This window comes from Aedes aegypti, chromosome 2, assembly GCF_002204515.2.
Source record: "Aedes aegypti strain LVP_AGWG chromosome 2, AaegL5.0 Primary Assembly, whole genome shotgun sequence".
Taxonomy (NCBI): domain Eukaryota; kingdom Metazoa; phylum Arthropoda; class Insecta; order Diptera; family Culicidae; genus Aedes; species Aedes aegypti.
This window is the reverse complement of record NC_035108.1, coordinates 357,199,900-357,223,769: the sequence shown is the minus strand read 5'-3', so window position 1 is coordinate 357,223,769 and position 23,870 is coordinate 357,199,900. Positions and strand designations below refer to the sequence as shown.

General features: G+C 38.0%; 1 protein-coding gene across 11 annotated transcripts in view; it reads left to right on the top strand.

The window, feature by feature from the left end:
- The window catches only part of LOC5565997 (probable nuclear hormone receptor HR3), a 499,362-nt gene that overhangs the window by 461,980 nt on the left and 13,512 nt on the right, over positions 1 to 23,870 (top strand). For 6 of the 11 annotated variants that reach the window (XM_021846407.1, XM_021846406.1, XM_021846408.1 and 3 more), the window contains 8 exons: positions 16,811 to 16,979; positions 17,064 to 17,230; positions 17,404 to 17,868; positions 18,020 to 18,223; positions 18,394 to 18,497; positions 18,567 to 18,713; positions 18,773 to 19,016; positions 20,512 to 20,662. In XM_021846407.1, the coding sequence (XP_021702099.1) occupies positions 16,811 to 16,979; positions 17,064 to 17,230; positions 17,404 to 17,868; positions 18,020 to 18,223; positions 18,394 to 18,497; positions 18,567 to 18,713; positions 18,773 to 19,016; positions 20,512 to 20,662 (1,651 nt within the window). The remainder of the gene's footprint in view (positions 1 to 16,810; positions 16,980 to 17,063; positions 17,231 to 17,403; positions 17,869 to 18,019; positions 18,224 to 18,393; positions 18,498 to 18,566; positions 18,714 to 18,772; positions 19,017 to 20,511; positions 20,663 to 23,870) is intronic. The other 5 variants (XM_021846404.1, XM_021846405.1, XM_021846409.1 and 2 more) reach the window with 3 other exon arrangements.

Sequence of the window (23,870 nt, the reverse complement as noted above, 5' to 3'; positions counted from 1 at the left end):
AGCGATCTGAACCGGTGTGCGCGTAATGCAAATAGCAAGTGTTAGGAAAAACTAGACCAAAAAATATATTGGTGAACCAGTGGTTCTTGGATTCTTACGGAACTGTGATGACTTTTCAGGGGGCTTACAGAACCATTGTTGAAAAATATACTTTGCTTCTACTATTATTCAAAATTCAATGGATATATTCTTCTCATGAAGATTTTTTTTTTGTTTTTTGGATACCAAGACATGCTGTATCTTTTTCTTCCTGGAGTTACGTCACAATTAAGAGATGAGCCTGCTTCTCAGTTGCTACGTATTTCTACCTACCAATTTTCCTTGGAATAGTCCTGCAATGATATTGGAAGGATTCCCAAAAGTATTGCAAGTATTTAGAGAAATCTTTGCATTGTCATTTTTCGTGAAAATGCTCTAACGATTGTCGAATGAACTTTGGATAAAGTCAGGTAAAATTTCCCTATCGTCTTTGTGAGTAAGGTTCTTATTGGATTATTGAGAAGCTCTTGTATTACAATTATTTAAAATTCACTTAAATATTTTTTTCCTAGAGGACACAGAACAACTGTAGAACCTCAAAGGGGGTCGCAACTCAGAAAAGGCTGGAAACCATTTAGGGCTCATTCGCAAATTTCATCACTGAATGGGATGTGTGGGTCTTTCTAATAGAGTAAAGTGGGGCAAAAGTTCAAGTGGGGTAAGAGTTTCATTTTAAGATTTGTAGCTCAATTCAAAACAAATCTTATAAATGTCATTGTGGTTCGAATGTTAATCAAGTAACAGACTTTTACTACAAATATCATAACAATCGATTGAGATTTGTAAAAGTTATGGCTATTTGTTGTTTTTTGACGTGAATATTGTAATTTTTGGTCAAACTTTCATTGCATAAAATGATAAAATCTTTTTCAATATTTGATGTAAGGGCGTTTCTAGGCCTATCATAAGGTTGCTTTAAAGTGTATAAGATTTTGCATAAATGCTTGAAAACAATTTTTGGCCCATAGTGGGGCAAAAGCTCGAATCAGCGGGGCAAAAGTTCGACCCATGTATAAAATCACGGACAAATTTGCAAATTGCCTATATCCACATATTATCTTCAAATTTAGTTATATTTGTCTGGTCGTGTGAAAACTGTCACCAAAATTTTACATTCCCACTTAGTTTTGCGAAATACTGCTATTTTTGAGTATATTACAATTAACCCGGTTTTGGGCAATTTTTTGATGAAAATTGAGTGTGTATTTTTCGGCAAACTTAAGTTTACGGCTGGTGTAAAGTATGCCTGTCATAAAAGGATCAATATTTTGGGTTTTAGCTAGCGAACTTTTGCCCCACACTAGATTCGAACTCTTGCCCCACCGGTGGGGCAAAAGTTCGAATAAGACAATCAATTTTGAAACTGTTATAAATAAAAATGGGTAAATATTTTGACACAAGTTTGTTCAGCAAAATTATAGCCAATATGCTGAAGGTTCACTGTATGGTATTTGTTTTGTTTTAACTGCTATTGTTTTCCTGGAAACTTTGATTATACCACTAAGGTCGAACTTTTGCCCCACCTTACTCTATGTTATATATAATTCAAAATCGATTATATTAGAATTATTTTCAAAATATGTAAAATGGGAAGTTTTTGACTACCTGTTACATAGCTTTCAGCTACTAATTTGGTTTATTTCTCTAGAAAGCCACTAACAGTTCATTCCCAACTTATTCTTGTCTCATTTTCGACTGTTTCTCGAAATACTTCCATCCCATTTTTGACACAATTTAACGAGTTTCAATCAATTTAACTCTCGTTTCAATCATTCTCAGCTTACACTTGATACCATCTCGCATCACTACAGATTCAGTCTAGATTCACTCGCGATTCATTCTTGGCTGATTCTTGTCTCTTGTTGAGCTTACTCTGCATCCCTTCTATCATATTTCCGATTCACTCTACATTATCTCACATTCCAAAGTAAGACAAGAATGTACTTTCAAATTTATTTCTACTTGAACAAACCAGAGTTTCGTTTTTTCGTTTTTCTTTCGTCTGTTTTAACTAGATCTAGACTCACTCTCGATATATTCTCCAACCTTTCTCAACTTTAGTTATCTTTTTTTTTTCTATCTAAATAATAATAATGTCACACATGGTGTGTTTCCAGAAGAGATCTATGTTGTGTTACTTAGAGCTTTAGGGCAAAAGACGAGCAGAGTGTAATTTTGAACACAAGGCTAAACTTTTTTTGTAATTGAGAAATCTTAATTCGATTAGTTGAATCTACGCTAAATAGAATAGATCTACCCAGTTAACCATAATGTACGTACAACTAACTCTTCTTCTACGTTGTATAACGGCATAAATATGCAAAGTTTCACGTATAAAATGGCGTCAAAAGCCCTTAGATGGCGATATTTGTTCGTATGTTATATGATGAAAAATGGGATGTACTACTTTTCCCCGAATGTCGGTGAAAGAACAGGTCTTCTCATATTAATTTTTCTTTATTTGACTGGTGATTCTTTCAAGTTCTATCGTCCTCGGCATTTATTGAAATATTTATTTAGTCGAGAATGATCAAATATCTCTTTCTTTGGTTGCTTATCGTTTTTTATAGCTCAACACTAAGAAAAGATGTGACATCTGTTTTTTTGTTAGTTTTCTTTCCCCTTTGATTTTTGTTTTACCAGAAAACTGGTGCACAACAATGAAAATTAAGAAGAAAACAACAAAAAGCTTGACATAGTAGGTGCTGAAGTTACCGTACCATAATCATTGCTGACAACGCTGTTTGGCGGACCAAAGCCTCTGGACTGCTTCGTTTTGGCACGAAATTCGATAGATACGTGTTGTCCAGTCTCCGTCTCAGGTTCACCTAAAAGGGTGAACGCCTTGTAAGGGTTTCTTTGAATATTTTGCAAAAAATGAGACATTTTCTGTGAAATTTTCCTTTCGTACGTTGGGAACCCTTACTATCAGTTCATCATGAAAAATTGTTCCATATAAATACGCAAATAGCCTAAAAGAGCACCGTGGGTCGTTTTGCCTCAAGGGTTCATGTTACCCCAGATTCCTTACCTTGTACCTTTGTTACCTTTTTGGGCACACGAATCATTCGGTGAAAATGCTGATTTGGGGGCACTGGCGTTCGGGGAAATTACATTCAAGGAAAAGAAGCACAATCTGAAAGTGGCATACAATGCGAATGTATGGATTTTATTACGAACTAGTATGTAATCTTATATGAATCAATTTATGACAACAAAGTAGATAGCAGCTCTACGAAAGAATTCACAGTAAACTTAATTGCCCAATAGATTCGGTTCTGGACCAATCGCCTTCAGTCACCTTGAACGTTGAATGCCCTTAAGTTCCTCTAAACTGCAAGAAGCGAAGTTGTGATATGCTAGCATGCAAAGTAAGTCAATTTCTAAAAATAATATCAAACAAATTCTAATAAGATAAACGATACTCCAATTCAGGAAACGTACCAAGCTTTTCGAAATTTCTTAATGTTGATGCGTAAACATCTCCCCAACACTAACCTTAACAATAGTAGCATCAACAAAATAGGGTCAGCAAAACAGTGCTATAGATGCTATAGGCTCACCGCTACACCTCACTCTTCTGCAATGTGCAGCGTGCGAAGTCTGGCACCACATGTTTGTTTTGGCACCGGTTGCGATAAATTAACAAGACGCGTACCCGCCGCGATACGCGAAAACAAGAAAAACTGAATCAATAATTCCCCGGTTTGTTTGGATGGAAGCAAGCATCGGCCACCGGGGAGTCCTATACCTACGATCGCAACCCCGCTTTTCGCATAATAGGATTTTTGCTGATGGATGGGCGATAGTCGCTTCATTTCGCGAGCGCCGCAACCCGAGAAGGCGATAATCATGCTTACCTTCTATCCGCCGCACAGTGGGTCCGTTTCAGAGAAAAAGGCGATCAAACCCTCTATTGTTCTAGGATGGCATTTTAGCGCAAAGGTGTCTTCAGAGAATATGTTCAAAAGGTTCTTATTCTTCATCTTGGCATTAACGTCCTCCCTGGGACAGAGCCTGCTTCTTAGCTTAGTGCTCAATGAGCACTTCCACAGTTATTAACTGAGAGCAGTGTTGCCACAAGTACAGAATTATCTGGAAAGGTACAGATTTTCGAATAGTTTTTGGTACACATTCGGTACGGTACAGATTACAGATTTTCACCGAAAAGTACAGATTTTTGGAATTGGCAATTTTTGTAACACAAAATCCAAAAAAAAGCTTGAAATTTGAAACTAATTTCCACGAAACTATTATTGAAAAATACTATTTCTATAGAATTTAACATTTAAAGAGTGAATTTATTTCAATAAAAACTGCGTTAGATTTCAAAATAAATTAGGATTAACGTTTCTTTCAACAATTAATGTTATGTGTGGTACAGTTTTGGGTACAGATTTTCGAAATCTCTGGTACAGATAAAAAAGATTTTTGAGCCTACGGTACAGATATAAATGTGGCAACACTGACTGAGAGCTTTCTTTGCCAAAGTTGCCATTTTCGCATTCGTACACGCTCAAAAAAGAATTCTGGAAAACGTGAACTGTCAAAAATACACCATGAACTACCACGAATGGTCACATAAACATGATCTAGTTCACGGTGTATTTTTGTTGTTGACGAGTTCACGTCTGCTGTTCACGGATACGAGAACGGATTTTTTTCTGTGTATATCATGTGGCATGTACGTTTATACTCTATGCCAAGGAAAATCAAGGAAATTTCCATTACGAAAAGATCCTGGACCGACCGGAAATCGATCCCAGACACCTTCAGCATGGCTTTGCTTTGTAGCCGCGGACTCTAACTACTCGGCTAAGGTTCTAAGGCTAAGGACCCATAACGCGGGTAAATCACCTTTTCGTGGTGCGTTATGGGGTAAAGATCTACCAGTGAACCCTAGTCCTGACTGCTTCAAACGAAGAGAACAGGATATTATAGTAATCAAAGGAACACTTTTAGTCCTTGTTACATTTTAAACCTTGTTGAAAGTGACAAGTCTCGGTTTTCCCAGTTGCCGAGAATGATCTTGAGACAAGGAAAAAAAATGAGCCGAATTCAACAATTTGTTTTCTAATCTTTTATTTATTTCGTTCTCTAGTTTGAAGAAGTAAGGACTAGGATTCTGATGCATGGACAATATCGGTGTAATTTCTTGGCTTTATCGAGGGATCCGATTTTGCCTGATAAAGGGGCGCGCCTGTGGAGAGTGCATGCACCACACTCTTCGAAGGGTAGAAACCTTTCAGTTAGAATCCTTACCTGTGATCAAGTTAGGAATTACAACTGGAAGAAAACCGAATGCTTTATCACTTCTCGATAGTGACAAAGTAAAACGACATGCACTACACAAAGGACACGGGATATACTACAATAGATCAAATATTGGTCGCAGTGGTTTATGTTCCGAACAGAAAAAAAAAGGTTCTTCTACATATACATTTTAGAATTATTTATAAGTTTGTAGAGTACACTATTTTGATATACTTATGTCGATTTTAGCATGGGAAAGTCTAAAACAGATTTTGAGGTTATGTTACACCACTTCTACAATTCCAAAAATCCATCTTGATCTTGGTTTTGATCGTCTTATTTCTTAAATGGTCCCACTGTGCACCGGTTTTATTTTGCAAGTGCAGCGCTTTAGCTGTAGCGACGACGATGGTGACCCAAAGTGTGTTTGCCTTTGAACAGGTGGCAGATGGACTGTTGCTCTGTGTGTGTGGTCTGGCTGGACGAACGAATGGCTATGGCTAACTGTGCCACAAAAGTTAGTCGTTGTCGTAGGTCCGGGATTATCGCACACTGCACACTGTGTATGCGAGCGCGTTCGCCAAGTGCTGCCCAAATTGGGTTGAAAAAAAAATACGGAGTTGATCCAGTTGTGCCTGGTGAGTGGTGAGGATTCGTACAGTGGTAAGAAATTTAAAATTCTCATCTGTTTGATATGATTCTTGGAAGAAGTTATACAGTACCTAACCATGTCACACTGTCTCTAGACCTGTGCGCCGAAATATTTTTAATCGACGGCGGCGTCTGGACATTTTTGAATCGGCGGCATATATAAACACGGTTGCTTATTTCAATAAAATTACTGCCATGTATTAATTTCATTGGAAAGATTGTTTCAGAATTAGGGTAGAGGCACTGGTTTTGGGCAGCATAAGAGAAAATATTGTTCGAAGTATATGGGAAGTCCTATTTTTACTGCAAAAGCACAAACCATCAGCTTTCAATCTATATTGAATATTTCGAAACTGAGCAGAAACCATATTTTCGCTTCGGCAGCATTGCATAATTCGTTCTCAATGGATTTCGAACCACGATCAAAGCAAGCGAAGAAAAACTTCGCATCTGTAGCGATCCATGATCGGCAATGTTTCCCAAGTTGGAGCAAGCTTGATGAGCAGCAGCAGTGATGGAGACATTGAAGAGCCCCAATGAAAGAGCGATGATAAAACTCATTTTTTTACCCGCTCATTTACCATTCTGGCATGCTAAACAATCCACTAGCATTCTATAGCAATAGTGCTCTCCAAGGTTTCGAGTTTAGGAACTGGAGGAATCCCTGGCTCTGATGAGACTCCTGGAGAAATCTCTGGGCAAAGCTTAAGAATTTTGTTGGAGAAAACTCTAAAGAAATTCTTTGAAAATCTCTGGTAATACTCCTGGTATAATCCATTGCAAACATTCTGAAATAAAATCCTAGAAGAATCCCTGGAGGATGTCTTTCTTAAAAAAAATGCAAATAGTACCAGAGAATAGGGTTACTATACGTCTTGATTCACCAGGACATATCCTAATTTTCAGTTGTTTTCGGCTTAAATTGTTTAACACATCCGATTAGTTTAGTACATGTTTCCGAAAATACAAAAAAAAAAATCCTGATTTATTTAACTGATCAGGTGGCAACCAATATTCGGTGTTATTTGGCAGAAGTTCTTGAAAAAACATTTAAAAAATTAAAAATATACTCAGGGAAATTTTTTCAATTCAATCCGTGAGAGACTTTCATCAGAATCGCTGGACGGATCTCTGTTTTTTTTAATAATTTTCCTTAGAGAAGTTTCTGGAAGGATCCTTAGAGGAACGTATTGATTAATCTCTAGAAAAGTTCTTGGAAATTTCCAATGAAACTTGTTTTTTTTAGTTTTTGTAAGAATCTCCACACATATTTTTGATTCCCTGGAGAAATTTCAAGAATTACTACTAGATATTAGGCAATACTGGAAGAATTCATACAAAAATCAAGCAGAAATGCATGAAGAGATCTCTAAAATAATCGCCTCAGGAATCCTGAAAAGTTTTGAAAAGTCGTAGGAGGAAATGAATTTCTAAAGATATCTATGAAGGAATCACTGAAGAAATTAAGCACTAAAAAGCTTACAGAAACTCTCAAAAACAGTTACTGAACATAAACAAGGTAAAATTAATGAAAAATCTTCGGGATGATTCGGAATTGTCATGAGCAAAAGAATCTTGTTCAAGGTTGGGAAAAAATCTCCTCTACACTACAGTCAAACAAAGCCAATCACAGTCAGCGAAGCCAGTGAAACTCACGCCCATTGCTGCTGTAGGCAAAAAGCATTGAAAATTGCAAAACACCCGTTGCTAAGGGCAACCCAAAATTACTGTAGAAAAATGCTCTATTTCCCGCTGCATTTCCCGCATTTAGAGCCTTCAATGACACTACTGATTTAGAGAAATTCATGTACCCAATATAGGCTACTTGATGAGATTCACGATTTTAAACTACTGTAGTGAGAGAGCCACGTGATTTTCGCGAAATTCAAGCCTACTACTATTATTGCTGTGTGCGTTTGAAATGCAAATATCAAATGCGGGAACACCAAACGCGGTAAGATTTTTCACAAGAAATGCGATGTGAAAGAGAGATTTTTTTTTTGCTAGGAGGGCGGTGATTTATGTAATCGTTGCTAGGTGTCCTTTGATTATTTTGTGTTACCGCATTTGGAGGACGTTTACTCAACATTTGCATCTCAAATGCAAACAGCAATACCATTCCCAGCACTGATCTTGTTTCCTACAGTTTCGCTAATATATTTTACCTTTTTCTGATACTTGTTTAAGTCGATAACATCACAATTACGGTTCAAACTACAGTCTATAAACTTTCACCTTCTGGATGAATATATCAATAGCTTCTCTCAATAACCCTTAGATGAATTCTCGCGTAACTTTTCAAAAGTACCTATATAGCATTGAGAGGCTCTCTCTGATTACTTTCTTTTCATTCAAGTACTAAGCCACATTACCCTCTTCTGTTGCGGTTTTTGTATGAAACACCAGCAAAGGACATTGTCTTTTGATTTATAGTGAAACACTTCCCAAAAGCTCTAGTATTGCACTGTTATAATCGGAAGAGAACGAGAGAGAAGAACATCTTAATTGAGGGAATCCCTGAATAAATTACTATAAGAAAAAGTAATAGAGAAATCTATAGAAAAACTCCTGGTTAAATCTATAAGATCGTTTCTGAACAAATAAATAGATGGATAGGGTAACGACTGTTAACATCGTCCTTAAACGCTAACAGTTGGCGCCAGCGGCAAAAAGTACAGACAACAACCTTTCGAACATTCAGTTTCTCTCATTGGCCACCGAGCGGCGACACTGATGTTTGTTTTCCACTTACTGATCGCGCTACGCTGGATTATCAAATTTCTCAAACTTCTAACACAAGCGCATCAAACAATGGTAGTCGAGAACTGTCAAAACGTGTGGAAAATAATGAAAAACGTTAATTACTTGTAATAAGGAAACTGGATCGAAAAAGTAGTGATTAGAAATCAAGCGTGATGTGAATACATTTTTTTTTTGTTTAGTTCATATTCCGTGGTGCTTTCTTTGCTTCAGGGTTTCGTTTTTACTACCACTGAAAAAGAACCAATAATTGCCTTTTCAGTTTTGAATATCGTTCCATTAGAAAGGATCTATCTATGGAAATATCTACAGGATTTTCATTTTAGGGATTTTTGGAATTATTTAATGAATACCTGGCGATATACTTGGATACATTTCTGAAAGAATGCAATCCAGAGATATTGCTGTTTGCATTTGAGATGCAAATCTCTACTAAACGTCCTGCAAATGCGGTAACACAAAACAATCAAAGGACACCTAGCAACGATTGTATAAATCACCGCCACCCTAGCAAGAAAAATCTTTCTTTGACATCGCATTTATTGTGGAAAATCTTACCGCGTTTGGTGTTCCCGCATTTGATATTTGCATTTCAAACGCACACAGCAATATTTTTAATGCAATGCCTGTAGAGAATCATGGAGGTTTTCATGAAGTAATCGTTGTAGGTATATCAAGTTAAATCTATGGATAAGTTATTCGAAAACCACCTTGTTCGGATGAATGTCCGGAAGATTCCGTGTAGGAATACTTGGGTAAATTTTGGGATGAATTTGTTGATGAATTTCTCAAAGAAAATATACAAAAATTCCTAAACCAATGTCTAAATATTTTAAAGGTGTTGTTTTGTAAAAATACGGCGCACAGCTCTAACTGTCTCACAGTTCTAATCGCCTCATTGATCATCCTTCTGGCTCCGTAAGAGGCATTCCTCCGGATTATTTCTGCGAGTACACGCCTTGTTTTCGCGCTTCGCATAGCATCCAAAGTGCGAAAGCGAAAAAAAAATCCATGCTGCGCTTCTCCAGGGGGATTACATAACTTGTCGCCATTCGAGCAGAGATGCATCATAGCGAACGATCAAACATGCAATGCTGCACCATCTGCACACGGTAACGCGACACAATCGCAGATGTTTTTGCACCTCACAGCATGCTGTCGACCGACGCGACGGTTCTATCTCGATTCCATTCAAAGGGTGGAAAAACTCGCTCACAGTCACCCACCAGAATTTGGCATTCATTCGTCGCACTTGCTAACACACACGCATAGCTTTGGTACCTACCTGACCTACCGCACTGATGTTATTCGACGCGCTTGCACATTCGACGTGGTTCGTTTGTTATCGCTTCGCGAGAATCGTCGTCGCCGTCGCAAATCATCTTTCGCTGCGTTAGTGGTTCTGTTTTAGATAAGTGTGGATATTTTAATTTAAAAAAAAAACTGAGTTTTACAACATTTACAAAATTATATCTTAACAGTTACCTTAGAGAGTATATTTTGATTGAAACTATGATAATGAATATAAGAATTGCAATCTTAAATACTAAATGATGAGCTTGTTTCAAACTATTTTCTAGTTTTCTAAATTATTGCTGTTATCTTTCAACAAATACACAGCGCAACAAAAATGACAAATGCATGTCTCAAGGATCAAACTATGTGTCTCTAGTAGATGTGGGGTTGCTGTATCTGATGCCGTTCTCAGAAATGTTCCAGCACGTCACAATTTTTAGCTACAGGAGTCGCCAAAGTTGTATAAAACACTGTTTGATTGATGCTTACATGAAATTTAAAGTATGATTTATCATACTATTTTGTGATCTAATCCACCAAGCATGCAAAATGGGACTTCATCTTTCATTTCAGAAATAATTTGGTTGAAATTTCCCGATTAAATACAGATTAAATCGATTTTTTCAACATGCTTGCAGTCTCTATACAAAATTCTTAATTTTCCTTATATGAAATAATACAATACTCTTCGAAACCATCAAAAACTAATCTTTGAGCATCGACAACTGTGTTGATAATAATTGTTATACGCAAGAAGTTTGAATTTTGTGGCAAATAAAGCGAATAAATTGCCATCTAACTGGCAAACTTGCATGCAAGTTGGTTAAAAAAGTAAATTTTAGCATTTTCAACAGTTGATAACTCAAAAACTAGATGTGCTATGATATTTTGAAAACGGCAATGGATTCAGCATCCTTTAATTTAGTAACTAGCGGTATTTTGATGCTTGAGACAAAAACGTGATCCATAGTGACATTGGAAATTTTTGGAAAACTCGATAATGAAACACTCACCAATTACATCAAAAGATGCCATATATACATCCACGGCATAAAAGTGAACTAGGCAGGCTCTTTACTGATTTAAGTATCAAGTTAGATTGTAACCATGTGACGTCACTTCTATCGTACCATATACCTTCCGGACCACAAGATCATTATTTTCGCAAATTTGTTCGAGGTGGAATGACGTCGTCAAGCAGCTGTCAGTTTTCGGAATATATCACCTTCTCAATGTTTGCCCGTTATTGCGGGGTAAGAATTAAACCCTCATTATAAACCCTCAAAATCGCAGAATGAACCTTAAGTTTTCAAATGGATACAATTTGAAGACCAGTAGATCAATTAATTTGAAATTAATCTTGAAGTAAATGTAGTTACTTGGTCGTACATTCCTGTGGTGTGGCCATTCTCCCTGACTCCATATCCTTTTCTGGGTAGAGGAAAAAGCGTGGACACAGGGGTTTGGTATTGGCATTATCATCACCGCAACGAATATCTCAAGATTCTGATGAGCAAGAAGCTTGATGTCTTTGGTAAAGTTGTTCAGCAGATCAAGGACTATTTGGCAATGAAAAATTTAATTGAAAATTTAGCCGCTATATGGCGCCAGGAACAAATTTTGTTCAATCATCTGTATCTCAAGATTTTGATCAGGTAAAAGGTTAGTGTCTTCGGCAAAGCTATTCAGCAGATGATCTGGTGGTGAAGAGTCTGTTTGAGAATTCATTCACTAGGAGGCGTCTGTATCTCAAGATCCTTATCAGCTAGAAGCCTGGTGTCTTTGGCAAAGATGTTTAACAGATCAAGGGCTATCTTGTTGTATAAAATGTGATTTTTATTCAATCATTTGTCTCTGTAGATCCTCATCAAATAGTAGGTTGGTGTCTTCGATAAAGCTGTTCAACAGACAAAATATTATTTGACGGTGAAAAGTGTGATTGAGAATTCATTTGCAAGATGGCGCTAGCAACATTTCCTTTATACGTCTATATCTCAAGATCCTTGTCAGCTAGAAGGATGGTGTTTTCGGTAAAGCTGTTAAGCAGATCAAGGGCTATCCTGTGCCAGAAAAAGTAATTAGAAACACAGCCGCCAGGTGGCGCTAGTAATACATATGTTTTATTCTTTTATATCTTAAGAACGCTTTCAGCTAGAAGGTTGGTATCTTCGACATAGATGTTCAGCTGCTAGTAGGATATTTAGATACAGATATGGAATGAATTCTCAATCAGACTCTTCACCGTCAGATAGTCCTTCGTCTGTTGAACGGCTTTGTTGAAGACACCAATCTTCTAGCTGATCAAGAGCTTGATAAACAAATGATTGAATAAAAATTGTTGCTGGTACCATCTCCAACCATGAAATTATTAATCAATAACGGCGCCGGCCAAGTCCTTACAGTCAGTTGTGATGGGGAAGGAATGTTAGTGTGTAGTGATTGTTGCTTCTGAATATCGAGAATACCTCTGTTAATTAGTCAGGGAGGAAAAGATTTGGGAGTCACCTTTGGTCGGCAAAGCGATCTATGGATAAGGAGCAAAAATACGACTCTTACTTAGGGTGAAACATCTCGGAATTCAATGGCCGACTTCTCCCCCTACTCACGTTTTCAAAGGCACAAAACTGGAGAAATAGTTGGTAAACGTTCCTGATCATCTTATTTTAAGCTTTCTGCTAGTGCACAAAGCCAAAATAAAAAGTGCACTGTTGTGAAATGCTTTCTTCGCGAGATTTGTGCCTTTGAAATTTTAGTGCAATCTTAGAAGTTGATTCCAAACTGTTTCACCTTAAGTGTACCGTGAAACGGGGTATCTTTAATAATACGGGTAACGTTGATAGTGGAGGACTCACAACATACTAAACGAAATAACGTAATTTCTGTTCATCAGTTAAGCAAACCGAATGCAAACGTAAAAAGTATTAGTATGACATTTCATGTCAGAACTATTTTGGTGGAATCGAGTACATTTGAAGCGATATATTCGAATATAAAAAAAATAGGATTTAAGTATTTTTGAACCCCTTATAAACAATCGGTTCTACTATCATTATTTGATAAATTTGTAATGAGCTTGTCGCTTATCCTTGACACCTCAGTTATAGTGGAACATGAATTGAGTCCTTTTATGTAATCGAAGTAAGAAATTTCCATAGTTAACTATAAAGGTATGCCTAAAGGTATGCGACGCTCTATTTGATCGAAGTAATTCATTGGGTTTTGTTCAAAATATACTTCTTTATATACCAAAAAAACGTTTAATTTTTGCTGAGTTCAATGTTAAAAAGTAAATATCAATCGTTATATTTTTAGAAATATTATTTTATACCAATTCATACAGACTTGTATTGGTTTTTATCATGCAAATTTGAATTCAAAACACTTTTGTAGGTGAATTATTCGATAAATTTTGTCTTTTTATGAACAAAATCTATTCCACTTTTTTTCATATTCCCCAATCAAGTCCCAACTTCAATGACGCCAAACATTAGTTTGGTTGTCAATTTCCATGTGTTTACATACCCATTATCAAAGTTACCCCAAAAACGAAAATAGACTTTGAAAAAATTATCGGTCCATTCAAAATTAATCGTTATGCAATCTTTCAACAGCAATCGGAAACTGAGATAGTTTTAAAAATAAAAAAATTAAAATCCTCGAAACTGAATGCAGATATTTTCTTCCAAAAATCTATCAAAGTTATCCCGTTTTACGGTATATTAAAACTATATGAAACAATAATAATGTTTTATGTCGACAACTGTAACGATGAACCATCCATATTTTTTCATAAACTACATGAAAGTAACATTTCCAAGATAAAAAAAAATGTTATCATAAGTATGAAACGAGCTCACCAGTTGGCATTTCATCATCGACTGAACACGAATATCTTTTCACACTCGCAAACGCAAACCGAACACGGTTGGTCTTGATTCCGTCACTCACTCCACAGGAGTATGCGACGGAATCGAAAGACCACACACTGCTGACGCGATTCTTCTTTCGCTCTCGTTCAACGTAAACTCGATTAGCCGATGAGATGGTTAATGATAATCGTAAAAAACTTGAAATATGTCAAGGAAAATCCTTGATGATTACTGAAAAGATTTTCGGCTGATTTCAAATCCGAGATGAGCTAGCCTCGGGCTGCAAAGATAATAATAATAATAACAATAATGATTTCAAATGTATTTCAAAATACTTGTAGGATTCTCCATGATGAGATTCCTGAAGCCAACTTTTCAAATAAAAAAAATGTCGTATTTCTCAAAAACTCTTCAATAAATCAATGAACAGATCCATGAAGATCTATTGAAAAAGTCTTGGGGAATTTATTGAAACTCGTTACAGATGACTAGGGACAATGGAAATTCGCGATTTCGCGGAAGCCGTGAGTTCCACGCAATTTGGCTTTTAACGCGAAATTTAGGAAATTCTGCAAATTGCCGCGAAATTACTGAAAATTTGAGAATTTATATGAGAATCGCTGTAAATTTCAGAGTTTTGCATATGAAAATGGACCATTCATTTTTGAGTCGAGGTTGCAAAAACAATGTTCTAATAGTTGGACATCTTTCTGGCTTGCTTGTTTCATATTACATATGTATTAATTGAAATTTACCATTTAAATTAACCATAATAAAAGATATTTTAAATGTAAACATGCATTTTTATGCGAAATATGCTAAAAATTATGGAGCCGCGACAAATCTGCGAAATTTTAGATTTTTCAACTTGGTCAACCGCGAAATTTTAAAAATTTTTCCGCGAATTTCCATTGTCCCTACAGATAACTGAAGAGATCTTCCATGGTTTTAGGTGATTTCTTTCATCCTTAGAAGATTCTTGATCCTCAATTATTATCTAGCGAAAAACTTTTGACCTTCAATTTATTTCAGGTACATTTCAGGAATCCTTAGAGAATTCTTTATGGGATCCTTAAATAATGCCTTGCAAGAAGTCATCTATGGATTACAAATCCTGAGGGAAATTTTGAAGCATTGAATTGCAAATTCTATGGCGTATTTATTGAAAAATCCTTCTCAGATAGCTGAAGAGATGTTTGATACATTTCAAATGCCTACCTGTGATCTTTGGAGGATTCCTGATGAGATCATCAGCGACAATCTAGTTAAAATTATAAGGCTTATTTTTGGACGGTCTACTGAAAAGACCATTGGATTATTCTTGTTGAGGTTACAGCCCTGGAATATTTCTGAAAATGGTGTTGTTTTTCAAATGCTTTTTTTGGCCTTGAGATCTTGATAGATTTCTGGCAAGATTGTTGTCCGATGATTAGCGACATCTATGATGTATTTGTCAACCTCAGGTAGAACTTCGGACAATATCCAAGGCTTCCATTGACTCTTGACAGGTCTTTGGATATTGGATTCTGGCAGATGAACTCTTGCTAGAAGCTCATCTAATACGTTTAAAGATTATCTAGCCCAACTTTTGGATATTTCTTGAAAAATCTTCAATTATTCACTGAAGCGTCTCCCTGCTTCAATCCGTCTATTATAGATGGGCAAAAATAATCAGAGCCGTTAAAAAGATCCGGATCACTCAAAAGAGAGTCGGTTCATTTTATCAGCACGGATCAGAAAAAAGTGACCCGGAAGAAGGACGAACCAATTCTTTTCCTCTTTTCTCCTTTGTTCGTTTCTCGGCTTTATAATAACGCTTGACGCGTGCCTTGCTTTGCACGCCACGCCACACATGCAAGCGAAAAGTTTTCTGCTGCTCCGTGCTCTCTGCGCTCTCAGCATAGACAGACAAATTTGCCCACTTGCATACATGCAGATGTAAGATAGAGAGGAAAAGTGCCCACTTGAATGGCAAAGCGCATTTTGCTTCTTCCTTTTGATTCGGGTAGGGAAAATCGGCCGAGTACCTATATCATAAGTTTCTGGGGAAGAATGTACGAAGAATGAGAGCGAAATATACGAAAGAAACGACGCATGTCGCGCAACAGGGAGTGAACCGCTCTTTTTCTGTTTGTTCGGTTCAGTCCGATCTACCTTTGCAAGCCACTGAACCGTTCAAAAGATCCGGTTCACCAAAATTAATGATTCGAATCGGATCCGTCCTTTGAAATGAGCGTTTCGCTCATGTCTACCGTCTATCATCATAAATGAGGTTGACGCCTCGTCTGCAATCTTGATTTCAAAGCATCCAGCGTAGCACGTATCAGACCAATTAGTCTCGCCGGAAAACCATGTTCAGATATTATCTGCCACAGCTCATTTCTTTTCGCTGAATCGTACGCCGCCATGAAGTCAATAAACAGATGGTGAGTCTGCAAGGGATACTCTCGGAATTTATCTAGGATCATTCGTAAGGTAACCATCTGGGCCGTTGTCGAGCGGCCCTCACGAAAACCAGCTTGGTATTCACCGACGTAGGACTCCTCGAGTGGTCCCAGTATGTTAAACAGGATGCGCGACAGTGTTTTGTACGCCTCTGTAATGCCAACCAGCCGCTGGGTATTTCTTCGCCCTTCCATACCTTCAGAAGTACTCGGTGGATACACTGAGAAGCTCGACCGGGATCTCGTCCTTCCCAGCAGCCTTACAGTTCTTCTGCTCGCTTATAGCCTTTTTAAAGAAATATCCAAAGAAGATGTATTAGGGTTCTCATCAAATCTTGATTCCTCCAAATACATCTGATCAAGATTACAACTTAAATGGGTAACTGTCCCATAAGGCAATCATAAGTATCGAAAATGATTTGGTCTCGGTTTTGGGTAGCCTGTAAGAAATACGAACATGTACAATGAGCTAATCCTTTCCATCCTCCTCTTTTCCAGCGGTCAAATTCGGTCGAATGTCCAAAAAGCAGCGGGAAAAGGTCGAAGACGAGGTCCGGTTTCATCGAGCCCAGATGCGTGCCCAGAGCGATGCGGCGCCCGACAGTTCCGTGTTCGACACACAGACGCCCTCGAGTAGTGACCAGCTGCACCACGGTGGTTACAACGGGTAAGAACATCCCGCAAGCTGATCGGAACGGTCCCCCCATAGTGAAACCTTTGAAATGTTCTTTCTTTTTCTTCGCCTCCGCAGATACGCATACAACAATGAAGTTGGCTACGGCAGTCCGTACGGCTATTCGACGTCGGTCACACCTCAGCAGACGATGGGCTACGACATCTCGGCAGATTACGTGGATAGTACAACAACTTATGAACCTAGAAGTACGATAATAGACTCAGATTTCATAAGTGGACACAGTAAGTATCTTTTGGTAGATTTCTATTGAGCTCTTGCATGACCGAAAAAAACTAACCCTGAATGGCCGGTGATGGGCATTTGTGCGTGTGTGTTTTGTATTCTTGAGTAACGTCAGTGGCACCGTTACTCGGGTTGTACATATCAATTCCTTCAATACTAACCCACCTTCCAGACAAAGACGGCTCCCCAAACCATCGAGCAATAACGCTGAACGACATTCGTTTGGCACGAGTTCAACAGACTGCAACGACCACCTCCAACAGCAGCAACCCCAACGGAGGTGGTGCTCCACAACCACAGCAACAACAACCAGGTCAACCGCCGCAGCAGCAACAACAGCAGATGACCCAACAACAGCAGAATCCAAATCAGCAAACAGCAATAACTACGCTCCAAAGTCAAACCTCCGGCACCGCTAACAACAACAATAACAACAACAGCACAAATAGTACAATTATCACCATCAAGCAGGAGCAGCTGACGAGCGTGGATAGTCTCGTAGGAAGCTTCGTAGACTCGACGACCTTCCTGCCCTCGCCGACTAGCCAGCAACAGCAGATGGTCAATCCCAACATGCTCCCTACTGCTGCCACTACCGGACCAACCGGTATGTCTCAAACCGTTGTCTCCGGTTCAGGTGAAGTCTCCCCCAATCGTACTTTACTTTTACGGCACATCCTCCGTTCTAACACTAACCCTCCCTTCTCTAACCCCTGCCAACGCTTTCCCAATTGATAAACCGATTGAACATCCACCGCGGGATCTCTCCGGGGTCATCAACGGTGCAGAAGTCACAACAGGTAACAGCATAAGACGTAGCGATTGCTGCCAGCAGAATCCGGTGTCCACGGTTGGCAACGGAACCGCTGGAGGTGGAGGAGGAGGAGGGGTCGACGGGATCGGTGGTGTGCCCCACTCGCACCATCCCAGCCAGAATACACCGGTCTCGTTCGGCGAGGACGATAGCTCCTGTGATTCGCACAGTAAATGGGGTAATGTGGTTCCTCCTTGAACGCACGTGGGTGTCTTTCCGTCCCGATAGATTTAAGTTCGTTTACGTTCGTGGGTGTCCCTTGTATTGCTACTAATCGAATTACTAACCTGGAACGAGTACTCAATAAACTTCTAACGGACCGATTTCTGCGTTTTCTTGTTCTTTCAGCCGAAGGCGACATCAACGACGTACTGATAAAGACCCTAGCGGAAGCACATGCCAATACCAACCACAAACTGGAAATTGTGCATGACATGTTCCGAAAGTCTCAGGTGAGTTGATGACAATCAATTTCCTTGATCGTACAGTTGATCAATTCGGTTTTCTAATCTATTCAACAGGACGTCACCCGCATTATGTACTACAAAAACATGAGCCAAGAGGAGCTGTGGCTTGACTGCGCGGAGAAGCTGACGGCCATGATCCAGCAGATCATCGAGTTCGCCAAGCTGATACCGGGCTTCATGCGGTTAAGTCAAGATGATCAGGTATGATTCCTCACCCAGCCATTCCAATCGAACACAATTTATCCCTGATCATTCTCTAGATTCTCCTGCTCAAAACGGGCTCGTTCGAGCTGGCGATCGTGCGCATGTCTCGACTGATGGATCTCTCAACCAACTCCGTCCTGTACGGGGACATCATGCTGCCGCAGGAGGTGTTCTACACGTCCGACTCGTTCGAGATGAAGCTGGTGGCGTGCATATTCGAAACGGCGAAGAGCATCGCCGAGCTGAAGCTAACGGAAACGGAACTGGCACTGTACCAGAGTTTGGTGCTGCTGTGGCCCGGTGAGTATTGGCGTATCAGCTTTGCGAGATGGGAGAGGACTCCGGCCATCTGGCGCGGAGCCTAGGTGATGGTACCGTGTACGCACCAAACTTTGCGCAGTTAAGAAATTATCATCGTATTTTTGCTTTAAATAAGGCTAAAATATGTATCTTTTTATTCAAACTTCTGCCAACGATAGACTTTTAACCCTTCAGTAGAACGCGAGATTTAAAAAAAATAAAAATGATTCACAAAAAAATAAAAAAATGCAAAAGGTGATGCAACACCTTGTGCCTAACATTGCGCACAAAATCTGAATTGTTCCTAACTTTGCGCATGATGTGCCTAACTTTGCGCATGCCTTAAATTGCTCGTTTACTCTGAATAATTTTACTTTTTTACTGGTTTTGTATTAATAAAAAGGTTACAACTAATATGAGTTTCATCAAGAGTTTTTCCCGTGAATTTCAATTTAACTTATTCAATTACCTCAAACATAGAGTGCCCTCGAATAGTAATTTACTCTGTTCTTATTTTTTTATAATACATATATTCACAAGATTACAATCTGAGCAATATAGTTTACAGCCGCAGCTTATGCCTATTTGTTATCGTACGTTGCTTTATATGACTTATTCTCTTGTTTTTTTTTTAATTTTTAAACTGAGAGATGTATCGTTGATCTCTCGCGATTAATTATTTTTTATCTATTTTCCGCCAGTACGGATATTCCATAATTGATCGCTTTTTGCTAGACAACTGGAGCTTGAATCATTGTCCTTCAACTGGGAAGCCAACCTTTGCGCTATCAGTTATCCAAGTTTACAGTAATAGTCTCCTGTGTTAATACAGTGGATTTTCCGAGACTTTTCAATGCACACCTTGCCTTCAGCTTCATACGAAAGGTACTTTCAAGAATATTACATGTAGCCGCTGCCTTATGGATTGAGTGACCATTCCTGGTAAGATCGACAGATTTTGTCATTTGCAAGGACGTACATGTATTTACGTGCCATTCCGAATTGCTAGAAGTGCGCAAAAATTAAGACCCTTGTGTGAAAAATGGGTCCTAACATTGCGCATCGCTTTTTTCAAATAAAATTTCAACATATTATATGGAAAATAAATGGAATTACTAGAATATTACCTTTCTTGTAAATACACCGCAAATATACTTTTCACAACACAGTTTTGTTCATAAAAATGTTGATTGTTTGCAGAGCCACTCCTTAGCGCTTGTTCTAAGACGGTGTAAAAGTACACGTTTATGCGTATGACGATAAGGTTTTTTGTTTATTTACTAACATTAACGAGGGTTTCTTAGTAAACAAATGTATGTCAAATACTTATTTCACATAAACGAACATGTTGCTGAAACTGAATTGTTAAAAAAATCAAAGATTAATTATCATTTGTTCGTGCTTCTTTAAAATGCGCAAAGTTTGGAGCTGCGCAAAGTTAGGTGCGTACACGGTAGATCGAAACTTGACTTAACTGACTGCTTTATTCTTGTAGAGCGAAATGGCGTCCGAGGCAATACGGAGATCCAGCGATTGTTCGAGATGAGCATGTCGGCCATACGGCAGGAGATCGAGGCGAATCACGCGCCGCTCAAGGGAGACGTGACGGTGCTCGAGATTCTGCTAAACAAAATCCCAACCTTCCGGTAAGTGTAGCCTCTGGCTTTCAGGATTGGAGCTCATGCCCTGCAGTTGAGCGGTTTTTGGAAAAGCATGAGATATCAATGCGTCAATGTATGCGTCTTTTGGGATGTGAATGATGACGGAATGTGTACGCGTTTAATGAGTTCTAGTTAATTTACCTTTGAAAAACCTTCGAACATAGTTAACTCTTGATTACTCGCTAACTTGAATATCTCAGGATATTTTCCCTAATGATCTTCGAAATTCGTATGAGCGTACACTCCAGATCTACAATTTCAGCTGATTCTTTTGAAAAAAAATTGGTTCAGCAGAATAAAATATCGAATTTCTAAACAAATTTCTAAATTTAGGCAAAGGATGTTGAAATAATGAATAAAACGAATTTGTCGAGTCTAGTATACGACACTGAAGACGGCCTTGCAGTTGAGATATCGACGCGTATCTGCCAAAGGATACAAACTATAGTGGAATTAAATGGTATAGTTATAATTTAGTTTACCTGTAGGTATTCCAATAAACAGTTCAAAGATTTTTCAATATGAGTTTCCACGAGTTTTTTTAATTGCGATCCAATTATCTTGAAAAATAGTTTTCTAGAGCAACAGCTATATATCAAGTTATACTTACTTCGGAGAAGATTTGCGTTAGGGAAAGACCAACATAGTACAAATTGATTTGTTTGGAATTTCACCGTATGATGGCGCTAGCTTAGAAAATGTTACTATATGTAGCTTACATATTTGTTATGACGTTCTATATCTCAAGATGTTTGAGATTTGGAAGAATGATTGCAAAGTTGTGCATTGAATCAAGTACTGTAAGCTGAATGTCTGGTTAACTCAAAAAACTGTCCCTAGGAGGCGCTGTTGAGTATCAAATATTTCACATTTATATATCTCTAGTTTGAGTTATATTAGAAGACTAGTGTCTTTGGCAATGTTGTTCATTTGTTCGACGGCTAAAATTGCTTTTTTAGTTGATTCCATATGTTGTCACTAGGAGGAGCTAGTGGGCATCAAAATTAAAAACTCTCATATTCCAGGATGAAGATCCAATAGCAGGGAATCAGAAAACTATGTTTTTTTAGCTAGCGCCAACGTGCGGTGGGGATGCTCACCAATGCGTAATACAGTATCCCTTTCCCCGTTGCAAATCTTCACCGAAGAAAGTATAATATTATACAGAACTTCTTCTGAGATAAAGACTGGACTCGAAAAAAATGAGACACGTAAAAATGGTCACCAAAAATTAATTTTAAACTAGTGGTCCCGGCAAACTTCGTCTTGCCATCAAGTAGGCTGTTGTAAAACGTCATGTAATCCCATACAAAATGACACATTAGTTTTCCCCGGTTTTCTCGATTATTCCTGAGACTTTTCCAAACCTTTTTTTCACACGAACACGTCGCATCCCTTGCCGTGTGCAACTGTGAAAAACTGACGCCAATCCGTTCATCCGTTTTCAAGTTGTTTCGTGACATACAAACACCACTCCATTTCTATTTATGTAGATCAGATACTTCTCAAATTTTCAGAGATTATATTAGCTATGTAGGGGCAGTGCCGTAGCATGCGGTTGGCCAGGTTGGCACCCGCCAAGGGCGCCAGCCTAAAGGGGGCGCCAAAATGCGTGAATCACTCGGTAAAATTCTCAAAGGTGCATATTAGATTAGGGCTTATTATTAGTAACAATTCAAAAAAAAAGGACATAATAAAGAAACATACAAAACAGGTTTTGAAAGGTTTTAACAAAATATGCAATAAGTATTTCAAAAGATATTGTTCTCTCCTATATATATATTTCTAAAGTTTGAAGTTCAAATAAATACACATAAATTAAGTTTGTTAATGATAAGAAACAAAGATTTGTATCATTCAGAATTGTATGTATGCTAAAAGTTAGACTGTATGTTTCGATCACTCGTTTTGTTTAGTAAAATTACAAGAAATATTTTCACAGAATACTGAACATGAATCTAAGATTATCCTGAGTGGGATTCACGAAATTATGGACAGATTTTTAACAGAAAATTGGGCAAGATTCTCACAGAATCAATAACAAGATTCTAAGCAGCAGGTTCTTGCTTTATCTTGATCGGTCTTCTAGGCGTCATTCTGATATAATGTTGCGTATTTTTTTCATAACTCTAATCATTTTGTAAACTGCTCTATACCTAGACGAAAATTCTCACACCAGACATAATTATAGAATTTGTAATATTTTTTAACTAGTGTTCCTAGCAAACTTCGTCTTGCCATCAAGTAGTCTGTTGAAAAGCGCTATGGATCGTCCCATACAAAATGACTGTTCCGTGTACTCTCGTTTTTTCAACGTTCCCGGTGAATATCTCCAAATTCGTTGAACCCTTGACGAACTAAACGAAGAATAAATCATTCAAATCCGTTGACCCGTTCGTAAGCCATTTCGTGACATACAAACACCATTTCTTTTTTATTTATATAGATAACCGTAAACATGTTCTACACTAGCTGAAACTCGTTTGGTTGAAAAAAATGCGGTGGAAAAGTTGAATGTAACTATTTAGACTTCTTCATTAACATTATTGTTAATATTTGATCACCTTTCAAGAAGTTTGCATGATTGACATTTTCCATGTTCTTCCACCGTAAAGGTTCTTGGAAAAAACTTTAGATTTTTTGTGAATATTTCCATTTTTCGATATCTCACTGTGAAGAATGCTTTCAATTTGAATGGTAATAGCAATTCCTTGAAAGTAAATTGAAAACTCTTCGATATATTTCAAATATTTTTTTATTGATTTACAAACAGCAGTTTTGCAATAAAGCTTTTAAATAATGTCTTGACTAAATCTACGCAAACTTTCAAATAAAAATATTTCCTTTTAAATCCTAGAGAATTTTCTTTAATTTCTCTATGAGTTTCCTGAAACATGATATTTCTATAAATGTCCAAAGAATCTAAACCATACTATCATATCTCAGAATATATAACAATTTTTCCTTTACGATTACTATTATGAGGTTGGTCTTTGTTTAAGAATCATAATTTTGCTATGGGTTTCGAGTTGTATTTCTGGCATAAGCTCTAAAATTCTTTCCAGTTATTCAGAGCGAAAAGTTTTAAAACTGTGCTTGAAAGCAAATGGTCCGACATGTACAGGAGAATTTCTTTAAAAATTTGCATTTCACCAAAATTTACAAATTTTGTTTGAAACATCAAGTAGAACAT